Source organism: Myxocyprinus asiaticus, chromosome 14 (genome assembly GCF_019703515.2).
Source record: "Myxocyprinus asiaticus isolate MX2 ecotype Aquarium Trade chromosome 14, UBuf_Myxa_2, whole genome shotgun sequence".
Lineage (NCBI taxonomy): Eukaryota > Metazoa > Chordata > Actinopteri > Cypriniformes > Catostomidae > Myxocyprinus > Myxocyprinus asiaticus.
The window spans coordinates 28514914-28531376 of record NC_059357.1 but is presented as its reverse complement, the minus strand read 5'-3'; the positions used below and the strand labels follow the sequence as shown (position 1 = coordinate 28531376).

The 16463-nt window shown below is 41.4% G+C and overlaps 1 protein-coding gene across 1 annotated transcript in view; it reads left to right on the top strand.

Moving 5' to 3' along the window:
- The first annotated feature begins 14137 nt into the window (after window positions 1–14137).
- arhgap23a (Rho GTPase activating protein 23a) overlaps window positions 14138–16463 on the top strand; it is a 104026-nt gene continuing 101700 nt past the window's right edge. Inside the window, exon 1 of the mRNA XM_051716294.1 lies at window positions 14138–14413. Coding sequence (XP_051572254.1) covers window positions 14405–14413 — 9 coding nt within the window. The 5' untranslated portion in view covers window positions 14138–14404. The remainder of the gene's footprint in view (window positions 14414–16463) is intronic.

The following is a 16463-nucleotide window of genomic DNA, read 5'->3' as shown; positions in this document are numbered from 1 at the left end:
TCACACCTACATTCGCTGTATAAGCACACAATCTTTTACCACATATGACTAAGACACACCTCCATCTCCCACTGTCTTTAACATTCTTCAAATTTCATTTGTGCTACTTATTTACAACCTGTTTATGGGAACAAAGAATTGAGCTCTCAGAATCATCAGGCTGCATGTCAGAAAACAGGAATTCAACAACTGTGATCCAGGACACTCAGTGTTTGTGACACTCAGTAATGCGTTTGTTACATGTCTAGAAAGAGCAGGCATCTTTTCAGATGTAGCACATTTAATAAAATGATTCTGCAAGGAAAGATTTCAAAATACAAAAATAATTATAAGTGGAGCATCTCAATTCTCTGGCGTTTACTACTCGTAACTACATCACCTGCAGTGTTAAGTGTGCTTAATACAGTACAAAATATTCTCCATATACTGTTAACATTTCCATGTTACAAATCCATTTCTCTTAGCAATTAAAACAAACATATTGCTCAGTAACAATAAAGCAAATATAATAACAACATATCTGAACAGTATATTATATTTTCCTTGTTAAACCAATTTCAAAACACCATAACTACTCAGTTAAAGTACAAGTTATATACTAATAAAGCAGGGTGGCAGTCCATATATATAATACATATATATATATATATATATATATAAGATAATTCCACACTAGTCATGCCAACATTAATTTTTTTCAGGAATTTCAGCTTTTAATGAGACATTGACTTTTTTTTACTGTCTCTGGACACCACGTGACATTTTTTACTTTAAGCCCCTGAAAAATATCAATATGACTTTAAACTCAGAAACTGAAAACATGCTCATCATAGAAGAGGTGTATTCAAGTAAATGGTTTGTGTGAATTGCATTTGATGTATTTTTTAATTTAATAGATCTGGACAAAAATGAGCGTCACTTCATTGGCACTTAGGACACATGACCATAATATGCACCTGTTACACTCTGTTATTGTATTTTATGATGAATTAAGAACCCACGTTATGATCTACTCCAATAACTGAACTAGTAAAGGAAGTTTAGGCTGTTTCTTTGAAGGATGCTTAAACAGTGGTGTAAAAAAGTTGTTCTACACACAAAAGCTTTTTCTGGGCGAAACACTGAAAATTGTTTTAATTAAAAACATGTACACGTTGTAACTGTACACTCGTCATAGCAATATCTTACCTTATATTCTCTTCTTTCTAAAGAAAGACAAAATATAACTGTTTTCTTGACTTTCTTTTGAAAGTGTGTGAAACTTTTGAAAACTTGCATTACCTTCAATGGTGTAAGTTTCATGTGAACACTAGGAAGGACAAGTCATCGCTAAACTCCGACATACCTGTTTGCCAGTGTTTTCAGTAATCCGGCACCTTTATGGTGTGGAGAAAGTGCTTGCATGCTCATGGTTGCCAGATTGCGTGACTAAATTGTCACCCTGGCATAATATTTCCAAACTGTACAAGTGTCAAGATCTAATTGGGGGATTTCACCTATAGAAATCTGGCAAAAGGAATCTAATTCTGACCGGCTAATCGCCCTTATATAAAGTCTATTATTTATCAAATGTAGAAAATAAAATATTTGACTTTTATGATGGGGCGGGGGGGGGGGGGGGGGGGGCTGCTTTTTGGTATTTCTTGCAACAAGGGGGATGGCATCCCCTTGCATCCCCCCTCAACTCGAGCCCTGCCCATAACCATTTGGAAAGGAGGCTGTGGAACTTCCAAACCGGAACAAAAAAATAAAGTTTTTGCTCAGAATGAACCAAAATGAAAAACATTTCGTTTTTAGTCCCTGCTTCAAAGTTCAGGCCACTATTTACTTACACTGTATGGAGCTACAGAGCTGAGATATTCTTCTAAAAGTCTTTGTTTGTGTTCAGCAGAAGAAAAATAAAGTCATACACATCTGGGATGGCATGAAAGTGAGTAAATGATGAGAGAATTTTCATTTTTGGGTGAACTATCCCTTTAAATTGACACTTAAATTTTTAAGGCAGCACAAACACTTACTTTTTTAAGTAAAAAAAAAATAAAAAATACATTTACAGTGTAGCAGCTATTGAGATACTTTTTATATGAAATTGCAAATAGCATATGTTCATAATTATTATAATTTTAATTACTAACCTAACATGGGATCTATTAGCTTCTTTCAAATTGAGACAAAGGTCTCTCTTCTGTGGTGTGAGAAAGAGAGAAAAACACAGCAATGGATAAAGACCATCTACGCAGTATGACTTGAACACCTTCACTGTAGGTAACCCACACCTTAAAGGAATAATTTACCAAAAAATTTAAATTCTGTCATTATTTACTCACCCTCATGTCAAAAGTCATTTGGGTGTGTAACAACATGAGGGTAAGTAAATGATGACAGAATTTATGACATTATGCTGATTTTATTTTCATAACATTTTAAAAGGCAATTATATACAATTATTTGCTGTGAAGGGAAAGTGTCTCACCTCAGATAATCATGCCACTCTATCCAGACACAATGGTTGTAACATATGAGTAAGAAGTGCACATGGCAGGCATTCAAAAAGTTTTTGGCAAATTAAAGATTTTATGCTTTGAACTGGTTTACATGTTTTTTCATTGACAAAATAGAATATAAATTGTGACACTTCACTTCAGTGAAAAGTTTGGAAAATGTCTTTATGTTTGGGATCAATAAAATAATGTATAATTATAGGCTATTGTTAATAATAATAATAATAATAATAATAATAATAATAAAAACAACTTCCTTGCAGTCTATCTTATAAAAGTGTCATAAAGTAACTCCAAAAGATCAAGTTCTATAGAGCGCAACAATCTGAACAACCAGAAGTACAAAATCCCTTTCATTTATCCCATAGACTTATTGATTTTCAACAATAACTTATAAACCTTAAAAGACAAACCTACCGTGAGCTACGAGGTTGTTCATTGATTGTATGTGTTTCTGTTGAAGCCAACATCTTAATTGTTTAAAAATCATGTTTGATAGTGGAATTCATGGTAAACAACGTCATGGTTACTTGTGTAACCTCCGTTCCCTGATGGAGGGAACGAGACATTGAGTCGATGTAGTGACACTAGGGGTCACTCTTGGGAGCCCAAGACACCTCTGGTCTTTGATAAATGGCCAATGAAAATTGGCGAGTGGTATTTGTATGCCACTCCCCTGGACATACGGGTATAAAAGGAGCTGGTATGCAACCACTCATTCAGGTTTTATGCTGAGGAGCCGATATAAGGTCCGGCCATTTCAGCGGATAGTTCAGCGTTGTGGCAGGAGGGACACAACGTCTCATTCCCTCCATCAGGGAATGGAGGTTACACAAGTAACCATGATGTTCCCTATCTGTCACTCACTCGACGTTGTGTCGATGTAGTGACACTAGGGGTCCCTATATGAAACGCCACAATTGGCTGAACTGTGTTATGTGAACTGGCGGTGTGTGGTGGGCACAGTCAGGGGATGTCCCTCCCAAGGGGAAGACACAGCAGAGATCACACCTCGCCCAAAGAGAGGAGGGGATATTTAAGTGGAAGGATACGTCACATGGTCCTTCCAACCATGTGGAGTGTCTTCAAGGTAAATCCTGCCCAAAGGGGGAGGAGTTACTACAAACATGGAGACTGGGTCAGAGGGGCTCTGCCCAACAGGGAAACAAATTAGCGGAAGATATATATCGCATGGGGTTAGCCTTACAGGGAACCGCCACATGCAGAGCACCTACCCCAGAACAGGACTCTTAGTTAGCACGTGTACTGGACCGGCAGCGAATTTCTCCGAAAACTCGACTGCCACAGGGCTCGGAGGAAGTCAACCAGGGAACAAATTTGTGAACACTACTGGGAATTAATGGCACACGTCTTCAGCCCAAAAGGAGGTTGAAGGCGCTATGTGCAAGCGATACACCCGGCCGGCTATCCCGGGCTTATCCGCTTGTGTTCCGTGCCACTACCTGGGACGAAACCGGTTCCACCCGGAGGTTGTAGAACCTTGCAAAGGTGTTGGGTGTTGCTCAGCCCACTGCTCTGCAAATGTCTGTTAGAGAGGCAACCCTGGCCAGGGCCCAGGAAGCCGCTACACCCCTGGTAGAATGGGCTCGTAGCCCTTCTAGGGGCGGCATGTCCTGGGTGACATATGCCATAGTTATGGCATCAATGAGCCAGTGGGTGATCCTCTGCTTGGAGACAGCACTTCCTTTCCGCTGTGCACCAAAGCAGACAAAGAGCTGCTCAGAGACACTAAAGCTCTGCGTGCGATCCAAATAGATGCGTAAAGCACGCACCGGACACAGCGATGACAGGGCTGGGTCTGCCTCCTCCTGGGGCTGCGCTTGCAGGTTCACCACCTGGTCCCTAAAAGGGGTGGTGGGAACCTTGTGCATATAGCCCGGTCAGGGTCTCAGGATCACGTGAGAGTAACCCGGACCGAACTCCAGGCACGTTTTGCTGACAGAAAACACTTGCAGGTCACCTACCCTCTTGATGGAAGTGAGCGCAGTCAGGAGGGCAGTCTTCAAGGAGAGTGCCTTAAGATTGGCTGACTGCAAAGGCTCAAAGTGGGCTCTCTGTAGACCCTGAAGAACTACAGAGAGGTCCCATGAGGGAACGAGGCATGGTCTGGAAGGGTTCAGCCTCCTGGCGCCTCTTAGGAACCTGATGATCAGGTCGTGCTTCCCTAAGGACTTACCGTCGACTGCATCATGGTGTGCTGCAATGGAGGCAACGTACACCTTCAAGGTGGAAGGGGACAGCCTCCCTTCCAACCTCTCCTGCAGGAAGGAAAGCAGTGATCCGACTGCGCATCTCTGGGGATCTTCGCGTCAGGAAGAACACCATTTAGCGAACAGACGCCACTTAAAAGCATACAGGCGCCTCGTAGAGGGGGCCCTAGCCTGAGTGATCGTATCTACCACCGCAGGTGGTAGACCGCTTAGGTCTTCCGCGTCCCGTCCAGGGGCCAGACATGGAGATTCCAGAGGTGATGTGTCCCGTGGCGCCATGCCCATCTCGGGACACAAATCTGGAGCCAGTGCTGAAGCGGTCTCATATGCATCAACCCGAGCGGGTTGGCCACTGCCGAGGACGCCATATGCCCCAGGAGCCTCTGAAAAAGTTTCAGTGGAACCGTTGTTTTCTGTTTGAACGCCTTCAAACAGGCCAGCACTGACTGGGCATGCTCGTTTGTAAGGCGCGCCATCAAGGAGACTGAGTCCAACTCCAAACCGAGAAAAGAGATGCTCTGAACCGGGAGGAGCTTGCTTTTTTCCCAGTTGATCCGAAGACCTAGTCGGCTGAGGTGTGATAGCACCAGGTCCCTGTGTGCACACAACATGTCTCGAGAGTGAGCTAGGATTAGACAGTTGTCGAGATAGTTGAGAATGCGAATGCCTATCTCCCTTAACGGGGCAAGGGCAGCCTCTGCGATCTTCGTAAAGACGCGAGGAGACAGGGACTGGCCGAAAGGGAGACTTTGTACTGATACGCCTGACCCTCAAATGCAAACAACAGGAAGAGTCTGTGTCAAGGAAGGATCGAGACGTGGAAGTACGCATCCTTCAGGTCTACCGCCGCGAACCAATCTTGATGCCGGACACTCGCCAGAATGCGTTTTTGCTGGCTCCTTGTGACCACCCCAACAGTCTGGGACAGGGGAGGAAGAGGCATATCCTCGTAACCCATGAAGACTGCCACATCGGGGGCGGCTTTGTGCCACAGCTGGGCACTCAGGGGCGGAAAGGCCACCGCTGGAGTGCTAATCCTGCAAGAATGAACCTGTGGACGGTAGTCATAGTGATGACCGTACACACCGGGTATGTGACCCAGGGAGGAAGGAAGCTGCTCTTTTGCTGAACTGTTGGGTGCCGCAGCCACTTGGGCATGCAGCGAAATCAAACAAAAAGGCAACAAAAGATTTTCCGCCCAGTCCTCAACCGGGGGATGGAGAGGTCTTTCTACCAGCTCCACGTGAGTGGGTTCCCTCGTCCCTGGGTCACCCATCTCTGGGGAGCTTTAAGGACCTCCGTGGGTTCTTAGGCGCCGGCTGTGAGATGGGTGGCGTCTGCTTCCTGCGGTGGGCTCCATGCCGGGGCCGGGCCGAAGGGGCGGGCTGCGTCGGAGCCGGTGCAGTCACCGCAGGGGGACGCCCTTGGTGATGAGCAGACGGGGTGCGGGATCTTGAGCCGCGCCGGGGCAGGATGTGAGAGATTGCCTCCGTCTGCTGCTTCACCGTCGAGAACTGCTGGGCAAAGTCCTCGACGGTGTCGCCGAATAGACCCACCTGGGAAATGGGGGCAGCAAGGAACCGTGTCTTGTCAGCCTCGCCCATCTCGACCAGGTTGAGCCAAAGGTGGCACTCCTGGACCACTAGTGTGGCCATCGTCCGCCCGAGAGCCTACGCCGTGACCTTCGTCGCTCGGAGAGTGAGGTCGGTCACCGAGCGCAGTTTCTGCATCAAATCTGGGGCAGAACTACCCTCGTGCAGTTCTTTCAACGTCTTGGCTTGGTGGACCTGCAGGAGAGCCATGGCGTGCAGGGCAGAGGTGACTTGTCCAGCAGCGCTGTAGGCTTTAGCCATCAGGGACAACGTGAGCCTACAGGGCTTGGACGGGAGCTTAGGGTGTCCGCGCCAGGTGGCAGCACTCTGTGGGCATAGGTGCACCGCGAGCGCCTTATCCACCGGGGGAATCGCCATATAGCCCCTGGCCGCCTCGTCATCGTGGGTAGTGAGAGCGGAAGAACTGCGGAATCGGGGCCGGGCAGTAAAAGGTGCCTCCCACGACTTTGTCAGCTCCTCGTGCACTTCTGGGAAGAATGGCACTGGAGCGGGGTGTGGCTGCTTTGAGCGGGAAAGCATGACCGTCTATTCGGCATCAGCCTGTGACTGGGCAATCGTCCCCGAAGGGGGAAGCCCAGCTGAGGCTTCTGCGTCCGACTGGACAAGCCCGCTCTCCGATGCTGCGTTCGAGAGCTCATCATCTTCGCGGGCTCCGAACAAGAAGCCAGACTCGCCATGAGACAAGCTGGCAAACTCATCCGGAAGCCTGACTGGGGCAGACAAGCGTGCTGGGGAATGGGAGGTCCACGGGGGGATACCCGATCCCACTGGGGTCCCCAGATCGCCCCCAGTGCTAGCCGCGCTGGCCTCATACCCGTAGGTAGAAGGACCGAGGCGGGAAGTCGCTGGGGTGGCTTGCTTTCTTACGAAGGCAAGCCGCGACCGCAACGTTGCCATGGTCATGTTCTCACAGTGAGAACATGAACCATCCACAAATGCTGCCTCCGTGTGGGTCGCGCCCAGACACGAAAGACAGTGATCATGACCATCCGAAGTTGAGAGATAACAACCGCAACCAGGAATAAAACACAATCGGATAATCGTCTTTAAAAAGACGTTCCATGTGTGCTGCTCTTTTAGAGAAATATATACTCTTTTAGAGGAGGAAAAGCTCTTTCAGAAAATATACTCTCTTGTTTTTCTGCCGAAGCGCCCAGGGGCATTCTCTGCAGTGCACCAGTGCAGAGGAGGGAGAAGCCGCTGAAATGCGCCGTCAGATCCAGCAGAGGTGAATGAACAGTAATATTCAGCTCAGTGAGCTTGACAGTTTGGCTCCGAAGAGAAAATCTGAATGAGTGGTTGCATACCAGCTCCTTTTATACCCGTCTGTCCGGGGGAGTGGCATGCAAATACCACTCACCAATTTTCATTGGCCTTTTATCAAAGACCAGAGGTGTCTTGGGCTCCCAAGAGTGACCCCTAGTGTCACTACATCGACACAACATTGAGTGAGTGACAGATAGGGAACTACGTTATCCATGGTACAGCAGAGAAAGATCCACCAATCAGAGAACTGCGACCAAAGAAACCCGCGAATCATATCTCAGAGTGACTGACCACTCCCATGATGCACTGTGAATGACGTAATCGAGTCGATCTCCCTTCACCCCAAAACTACTTACATATTTGTACATATCTGAATAGTTTGCAATAAACGTAAAAAATATTTGTTTCTATACTAATAATCAACAACCTTAAATCAATAGTTTTATAAATTCCCATCATTTTTTATTCAATGACATTATTTGAAATGCTTCAAGGGATTGTAGTTTGTGCCCTCATGAAAGACAGTAAGTACACAGCCTTGTACCTTTGTCTTTATGTCTGATTTTCAAATACATTTTTGCCACAAAACAAAGTTTGTGATGTTTTGATTCACCTCGAAGCTGGTTGGTTTGGTTCATAGCTCACAACTCTTTTATGAAAGATTTTATAAAAAGTCTATGGAAGAAATTTATGGGGAAGATACTTCTGTAACCCAGATGGCTGAATAAGTGTTGTGCTCTATTATGAACCCTTTTGACACAACAAAGGTTTTAAGAACACCTGATTACACTATGCTAAATTACACAGGGATATTTGCTTAACTGCAAAATGTAAAGGGATCTTTATACTTTATAATACTATTTCAACATTTTTATAGTTAGAAGTTCACACTTGAAGTTGATATTTGCACTCTAAAGGTTATTTCATGAGTTAATGGTAAATGATTCAACTGGTTTGGCTTGCTGTCCTCAATAGAGGACCCCGAGCACACACTCCAAGATTCCCCCCAAACTAGTGAAGATAATAATAATAATTAAAGAATTTACACAATGACAATGTAAAATAAATGTGGACATGGGATCGAGGATGGATGCCAGAAGAATTAACGCTAGAGAGAGGTGATGATTGAGAGATTAGATGAACCAGCTCCTCCCGAAATTACATTTAGAACTCCAAATCTCTTCTCAGAGCAGCTCAAAACCCTTCTAAGGTATCAATAGAAGTTGTGGCTCTGTGTGAAAATATTCATGGGACAACAAAAAATATTTTTATGTAAGAAAGAAAGAACACTCCCCACTGTCCCCTACTTTATCAGGGAAATCATGCCAATGATGCAATGCAAGTTACTTGCTCAGATTCACAATGTCATGAATGCTCCTAGATCAAACAGCAGTTTACCATACTGTAACAATCAGGACTAACTGGATATTATTGATATTACAATAATACATTATATATGACTCCCTGTAGTTTCACTGGAAGTACAGTTAATTAAACAAGATTATCCCATATTCAAACCAAACTCATAACACTACACAACTTTACCATCTAGCATCTTACATCTAACCTATTTTTAAACTGGTTCCTTTCTTTTACTTTCCCCTTCATTTCATTTTTCCCTTTTATTCCCTTTTTATTTCTATACTTTCTATGATGTCGCAAAACAGTAAATGTTAATTTAAATGCTACTATGCCAATAAATTATTGTTAATTCTGACTCTGATAGGGAAATCTTGACTTGAGGTCTCTTTAACATTTGATAAAAAAAATAAATTAAAAAAAACATAGCTACATATACTACAAGAATGATTTGTTTTCTCTTTGCTTTCTTTTCCATAAAAACGAATCTACCCCAAATAGGTAATTTTTTTATTGCTCCTGTGTTGCCTGTCCCAGCAGCCATTGTATTCCTCTCAGTAATACTTGTGTACCTCTGCTCATTTATAATATCCTTACCTCATTACCTACATTTAAATTTCCAATGTGGTCTCATTCACTGATGGACACAGAACAGGGCTACAGGGGCACAAGCCCCTGCCCCTTTCGTTAACAAATCTAAAGGTGCCCTTCACAAATGTAAAGGTCCCCTTTTAAGCGGAGGTGCCTTTAAGAGTGCGGAGATTTAAGCGGAGGTGTCTTTACTACAGCACAACAACTTTGGTGACGTACACTGTAAAAAATGGCTATTAGATATTATAAAGGAAAATAATTAATTTAGTGAGGTTGCTTAAAAAAGCTTTCAGTTGAACAAGACAAAATATATTTGATATAAATTCAAGGAAAGCAAGTATTATCTTATGAAATTTTGTTTTAAGGATGTTTATTTACTGACAAAACAAGACAAAGATAAGAATAGGTTTATATGCAGTTTAAATTGGTTGTCATGTTGATTGGAGGTGGCCATTCTTAAAGAACTTATTACATATTCATATCATGTACACAGATAATCAAAACAAAAAGCATTGTTTAATCTCACCCTTAATTTATATTCTGCTGTTTTTAAAAGTTTGTTCAAAGGCTTAAAGGTAGAATAAATTTGCAAATTATACTTGTGCGGTAAAAACCGAGATTGCATGTTTATTATGTGAACAGTAACAGTGACAGATTTACAGTGAACATGTGTTGCCAGTATGTCCTGATTGTTATGGTGGATGAGGGAGGTCTGCACATGAATGTCATGATCGCAAGCTTCAGGGGGAATTTTATGGTTTGATATGAACTTATATTTTACCTGTATGTCTCAGAGTCTTTAGAAGCCAAAGTTGTCACATGATTTCACATGATCGCTTGTCATTATTGTATAATGCATTCAGGAAATTCTCCAGAACTTAACCTCAATACACACCAATATGTAAGACTCGTGAATTGCTGAAGGAGACACACTTCCTTATGTGTTTTAAGTTTGATTAATACTCTTTTTTATAATTGATTGTTCAAATAATGTAATTTGTTTAAAGATGTTGTGTATGTTTTATATCTAAACAAATAATTAAAGAAAGAAGCCTTCCTTATAGTACCTACCTACCCGCATAGGTCCCACAATGTATTTGGACAATTTGGGTCACTTAAGTAACATGTAAAAATGTATAAATTGTTTAAGAAACAAAACTCAGACCAAGTGGCATTTGTAAACAAATTATGCTAAACCTTTTCTCAGAACTAACTATTTGGAAAAAAATTGACTTTTTCTGAGCCCCTCACCACAGGTATAATTCATCACATTAACTATGGATGTGTCCTAAGGACATGACACAGACCAGACTCAAACGCTGGGTCCCAATAAGCCAATGGAGCTTATATTTCATGAGCACTACCCACTGCACCATGGCTCTGTGACAAGGCTAAAAACTTTGTTCATTCCTCTAGATAAAAAAAAAAGCACTCTACTTCCATCTACAGGACAAACATTTCAACTGCATCTACAGGTGTAGGAGCATGGACACAAATATAGAGGATTTACTATGTATGGGCATAAAATGTGCCAAAAAATAAATAAAAATAATAATAATAATAATAAAAAGAAATGCATGCTTAGCCTAATACTTATAAAAGAATTAACATAATGCTGTTCACATTAATTTTAGATGGAGTTTTGTATGTCAACTACCACTAAACAACTGACTCGTTAATTATATCTAAAAAGTATGTGATATCATGATACACTGCTTTCAGAATGGCAGATTGCATCCCTCATGGGAGACACCAGCAGAAAGAGAAAGAAAACAGGAGAGAAAGATGTGGAATATTTAAAGAGATAGCAGCAAGAAGAGAGAAGAAGTGATAGTGACAGCAGAAGAGCTAGGCAGAGAGGAAGTGTTATATATATAATGTTTCCCAAACTTGCCTCTGTTCCTGTTGCTGAAGGGTGGACTGTGAATTTTCTTCATGTAGCACAAAGGAAATAATATAAGAATGTCCTGACTGAACAAGCATGCCTGTGCCATTGCCTTTCTTATCTATGCAAGTGAGTTTTAGTGTGTGTTTGCATCCCTTGTTCAATTATATTGATCTTAAAGGTCGTTTGTGTAAATGGAAGAGCACTCTGTTGGTTTTATGCAGAACTGTATAAAACAGATTTCTCCCAGTGCATACAGTTAAAGCTGATGTGTGTATTCACTTTCCTGTATCACCATTTAGTATGCTGAGACAACTAGTAAGCCATTTGTAAGTTGATTTCTCCTAAAAGTTTTCTCCTTGAGTGGCCCTTCTTGCAAGACACAGCAACATTAGTTTGACCAATGGTGTGAGTCTGTCTGGGGCAGGGCTATCTTTTGGAAGATGGGACAACATGATCACATGGCTTACTGACAAGTGCCATTTCCCATTAAAAAAAAATTTTCATCAATTCAAATGTGTTTACCTTTTCCTGTGGCGTGACAGAGACATGAGTTCTGGTCCCACGTGGAAACCAGAAATATTTGGGAGTTGCATTTTCCCTCTAAAATTCAATTTTTACTGATGGTTAGGTTAAGGGATAGGGTTTGGGTTAGGTGGTAGAGTTAATAAAATATGAATTCCTCTTCACTGTATTACCATCATTTACAACAAAAAGCAACTCAATTTGCAAATTGCTTTTGGCACCACTCTGTGGACGTTTCACCCGGAAGCTGGAGCTCACACTTGCCAATTCGTTCAACAACACTTCCAGCTCCAGCCACTGTGGACAATGGTTTAAATTTGGCTAGACACAGTCTGATTTTAGCTGAAGAATGTTCGACCTAGGATGCTTCTCATTTCTGAAATTGTGCATCCTCGTTTCCTTTCCTTGCTTCCTGTCCTCGTTTCCTAGCTCTACCCTCTTAGGAAATGAGGAAAGGATGCTACCATATTACTCTTACCCTTTCTGTCATAGACAGATATGGCAGAAGTAGTACTAGTAGTATGGGTAGTATACAATTCCAAGGACTGAGGAATCAAAACAAGATGTATTTGTAAAATGGATTGTCCTTGCAAAATCAAGCATCGCTTCAGAGCGATTCTCAGCGTAATTGCTGTTATGTTATTGAAACTTTATTAATATATTAATAATTAATCAAATTAATTTAAAATGCACTGTTAAGGTATGTGACAATTCTGGTTTATTTAAACTGTAATGGTGAAATTTGAATTAAAAGTATTGTTCCAGATGTAAAGGATGCTCCGGTGCTTCCTCACTCAAGCGTCCTCAGTAAGCTTCGTCCGTCCTTGATCCTTGCCTCCTCGCGTCCTTAATAATGGCGGACTTTGATCGGTTTCCGGTCACAAGCGAGGACAGAGTAGCGAGGAAATGAGGATGCACAATTTCATATAATGAGAAGCACCCCTACTGTCACCAGATTCATACTGTGGGTGGGTGCTTCTCATTTCTTAAATTGTGCATTCTTGTTTCCTCGAGAAAGGAGTGTATTTTTTTATCTTTTTTTAACAACTCTAATATTTAAAAGATAGTTTTCCTTTTATAAACATTATGAATTCAATATAATTATCTTTTAAAGATAAAATAATGCTTTGAAGTGTATATTTACACTTGTACTTGTCCTCTAACAACTTGAGAGACCTAACGACACTTCCGGTAAGGGAAAATATAGTGAGCAACGATGCTCCATGGTTTTCACAATGCATTCTGGGAATTTTAGGGAACAAACATTTCAGTGCACTGGAAATATTTTGTGAATGAGACAGCCCTAGAAATAGTCGACTCCCTGAACAGTACCCTAAACTAGGAAGCTGATTGAGATGCACACATATTGAGATCAGTCTGGATGGGGGTAGCTTACTGGAATCTTAATGAAAACAGTGATAATTTGAGCAATTCCTTTATGTGAAATTAGCAGTGCAGAAATTACATACTTAACCTTTAAAACATCTATCCATATTTCATCTCTAAAACTAAAAGCTTGCATTCCTTGCAGAGGTCAAGGAAACTCTAAATCACACAATTAAAGACTTATACTTAAATACACACATATACACATCACACATAGACAGCAGTCAAAGCAAAGCAGTCTTTCTTTCATACTGGCTCCAAACTGCATGTACCCACATGCTCTTTGCACAGCGTGTTGCTGCTTGGTCTTATGGGAAGTGTCAGTCACAGCATTATGGTTGTTGTGCACTATGGTTGCTAATGGTGACTGAAGCTTCATCTTAGGCATGAGCCAGGCAGCCATCAGGGGGTCCCACCATAGAAACAGAATAAGCTTTAGTTCATTGGATACCATGGCCCAGTGCTAAGAGTCACATGGAACCATTATGACCAAGCCCCCTTCCTTTCCCTTACAATCCAAATGAGTGGGGGAAGGGAAGGAGAGGAGGGAAGCGGAGAGAGAAAGAGGGAGGGTAGAGTTGGAAGTATGAAGGCAAGGGACGAGTATGGAACACGCAAATAAGTGAATGAGAGAGATAGAGAGATGGAGAGAGAGAGAGAGAGAGAGAGAGAGAGAGAGAGTCCTGTATCCTCTGTCATACTGGAGAGAAGGAAATCATAGCCACAGCACTGACCCTGTGCCTTTGCATTAGTACATAGCCTGGAGGAGAGGAACAAAACCAGACAGAGAGAAAGTGATAGATAATAGGAACGCTCAGCATTTGGCTGAATAACAGGCTGACAGGGAGAGGAAAGACAATGGAAAAATAGAATGTATCTCACAGCCTTATCTCCTGATAGTCTATCGGCTATGTGAGGACATCTGTGGATTTTGTAAGGATTCCTGTATTAGGGAAGCTGTTGTGGGAATATTGCACTGGGAAGCTGGAACGCTGGGAATACTGTGCCATGAGTGGGATCAGGAGGCGGAAGAGGGTTTGCTGAAGCATGGAGCAGGTGAGTGATACGACAGAACAAACATTCACACTAACTGCACACATACAAATTATTTTTCCCTTTTATCTGCAGCAATGCTTTGGGCAAAAGCAAACATCAAAGCAGGATGCTTGCATCACTTTCTATCATTAAAACACTCCTGATATACGTGTGTGCGTGTGTGTGTGTGTGTGTGCGTTACACACTACAGGGTTGCTTGCTTTTTTAGCTGATGTTGCTAGCCTTTTTTTTGGGGGGGGAGATGATGTCATGCAGGGAAAGACCTACAGCATGTCACATGAAGAAAGGGGGGTGGTGTCAGAATCACTATTTGATTTGACTATAGCATGTTTAATTTGGTGTATTTGCTGCTAAAAATCTGATTTTAGTAACCTTACACTCTGCTTTGCATTACCACCTCGAACAAGTATATCATATACAATAACATGAGATTTGGGAATTCAGTAAGGGTTACCGTTGTCCTGAAGTTTCAGGGACATCACTAATTTTACGTCTGAGGAATTTATCAGATATTTCTGAAAGTGTTTGACAAGAGGTTGCGTTGCTCTCCAGCTGTTTCTTGTCATGCACACAGTGACACTAAAGAGAATCAAGGATGCTGATTCCCTGAGTTAAATTTGCTGCCTGAACAATATGTCACTCTGTTAGATGCAAGTCTCGCTCCTTTGAGGCACCACTTTGTGAGATCTAGGGAAGGACAACATGACACTGCATTTCTTGTTTTTCATATGTATTTGTGAGTCTGAGTGTGTATATGATTGTGAGCCATGTTTGAATACTATCTAGCTTCTATTAAAATACTAATTTCTATTAATATACTAATCTTTCTCTTTATCCCTCGTGGACTGCATGCTATTTTCCCCGCTTTCCAGTGATTCATTATTCATATACTTATTCAGTGGGGAACTCTGCCCGGAGTTTACGTTCAGGTAATGTCATGCAGTAGTAAACATGTTACCAACTGGATGCAACCATTACAGTTTATGTGAGGATGTATGTTTGTGCATTTGTGTACTGTATACGATTTCAGACAAACGTTTGTGAACGCTTGGATTTACCTGGATTTCTTAATAAATTAGTAAATAATTTAAACTGATTTTTAACTAAGTAACAACAAAACACAAACACTGTCTACTTAAATAATACACAAACAATTATATATTTTTATGATTTTATTGAGCACACTGTGTAAACATTCAAAGTTTGTGAATGCATAGGATAACAACTTCTCCAAAGCTAACTGGAGTCAGGACTCAGCTAACATGGAGTCCAAACAATTTATACAAGATTGGAGTTCTTGCTTAGAGCCAACCTGTCCTTTACAAAACATTCACAAATGCTGATGGGGACAGTATGTGAAAAATGGAGGCACCATTAGAACACTCTATTTCTCTTATTATTTTTAAGATTTACATATATTGCAATTATATGACATATTTCAGTTTAGCTGAATTTAGTATTCTTTAAACAGTGTACATATTATACATTTAGAATAAATGCGAAGGATTGAATTAAAATTAATAAGGTTGAATATGAAAAACTTTGTAAACAAAATTCATAAGTTTGGTGAATGGTAAAGCAACTAGATTGTTTAATACTAATTGAAATAATTGTATATATAGAAAAGTGAAGCATATTTAAATAAATCTAATTTAACTCTTTATTTTTTTCAAAGGAATATTTTGAAGTGAATATGCAAATATTTTGCAATCCATTATGTTCATTGCATAATAAAAAACTTCTGCTTTCTGATTTTAGCTCTGTATCGGTGGAGTATATTTTATAGTCCTGATATGTGTAGATTTAAGTGTTTGAATTTGTGTTTTTGACAGTGCAAGACACTGCGAAACTCAGAATCATCAGAAACATCTGCATTTTGAGAGTTTAAAGGAGAAGATTTATGTGTGTTTGATGAAATGTGCTAGCTTGTTAATAAAACAGCAGTATTTTACTGCTTTATATGCAAATATTGTATGTGTGGTGCAGATGTTTTGTATATTGTCTCAGATTCCTTTGTCCCCTGTAGATTTATAGTGTTTGACACTAAATG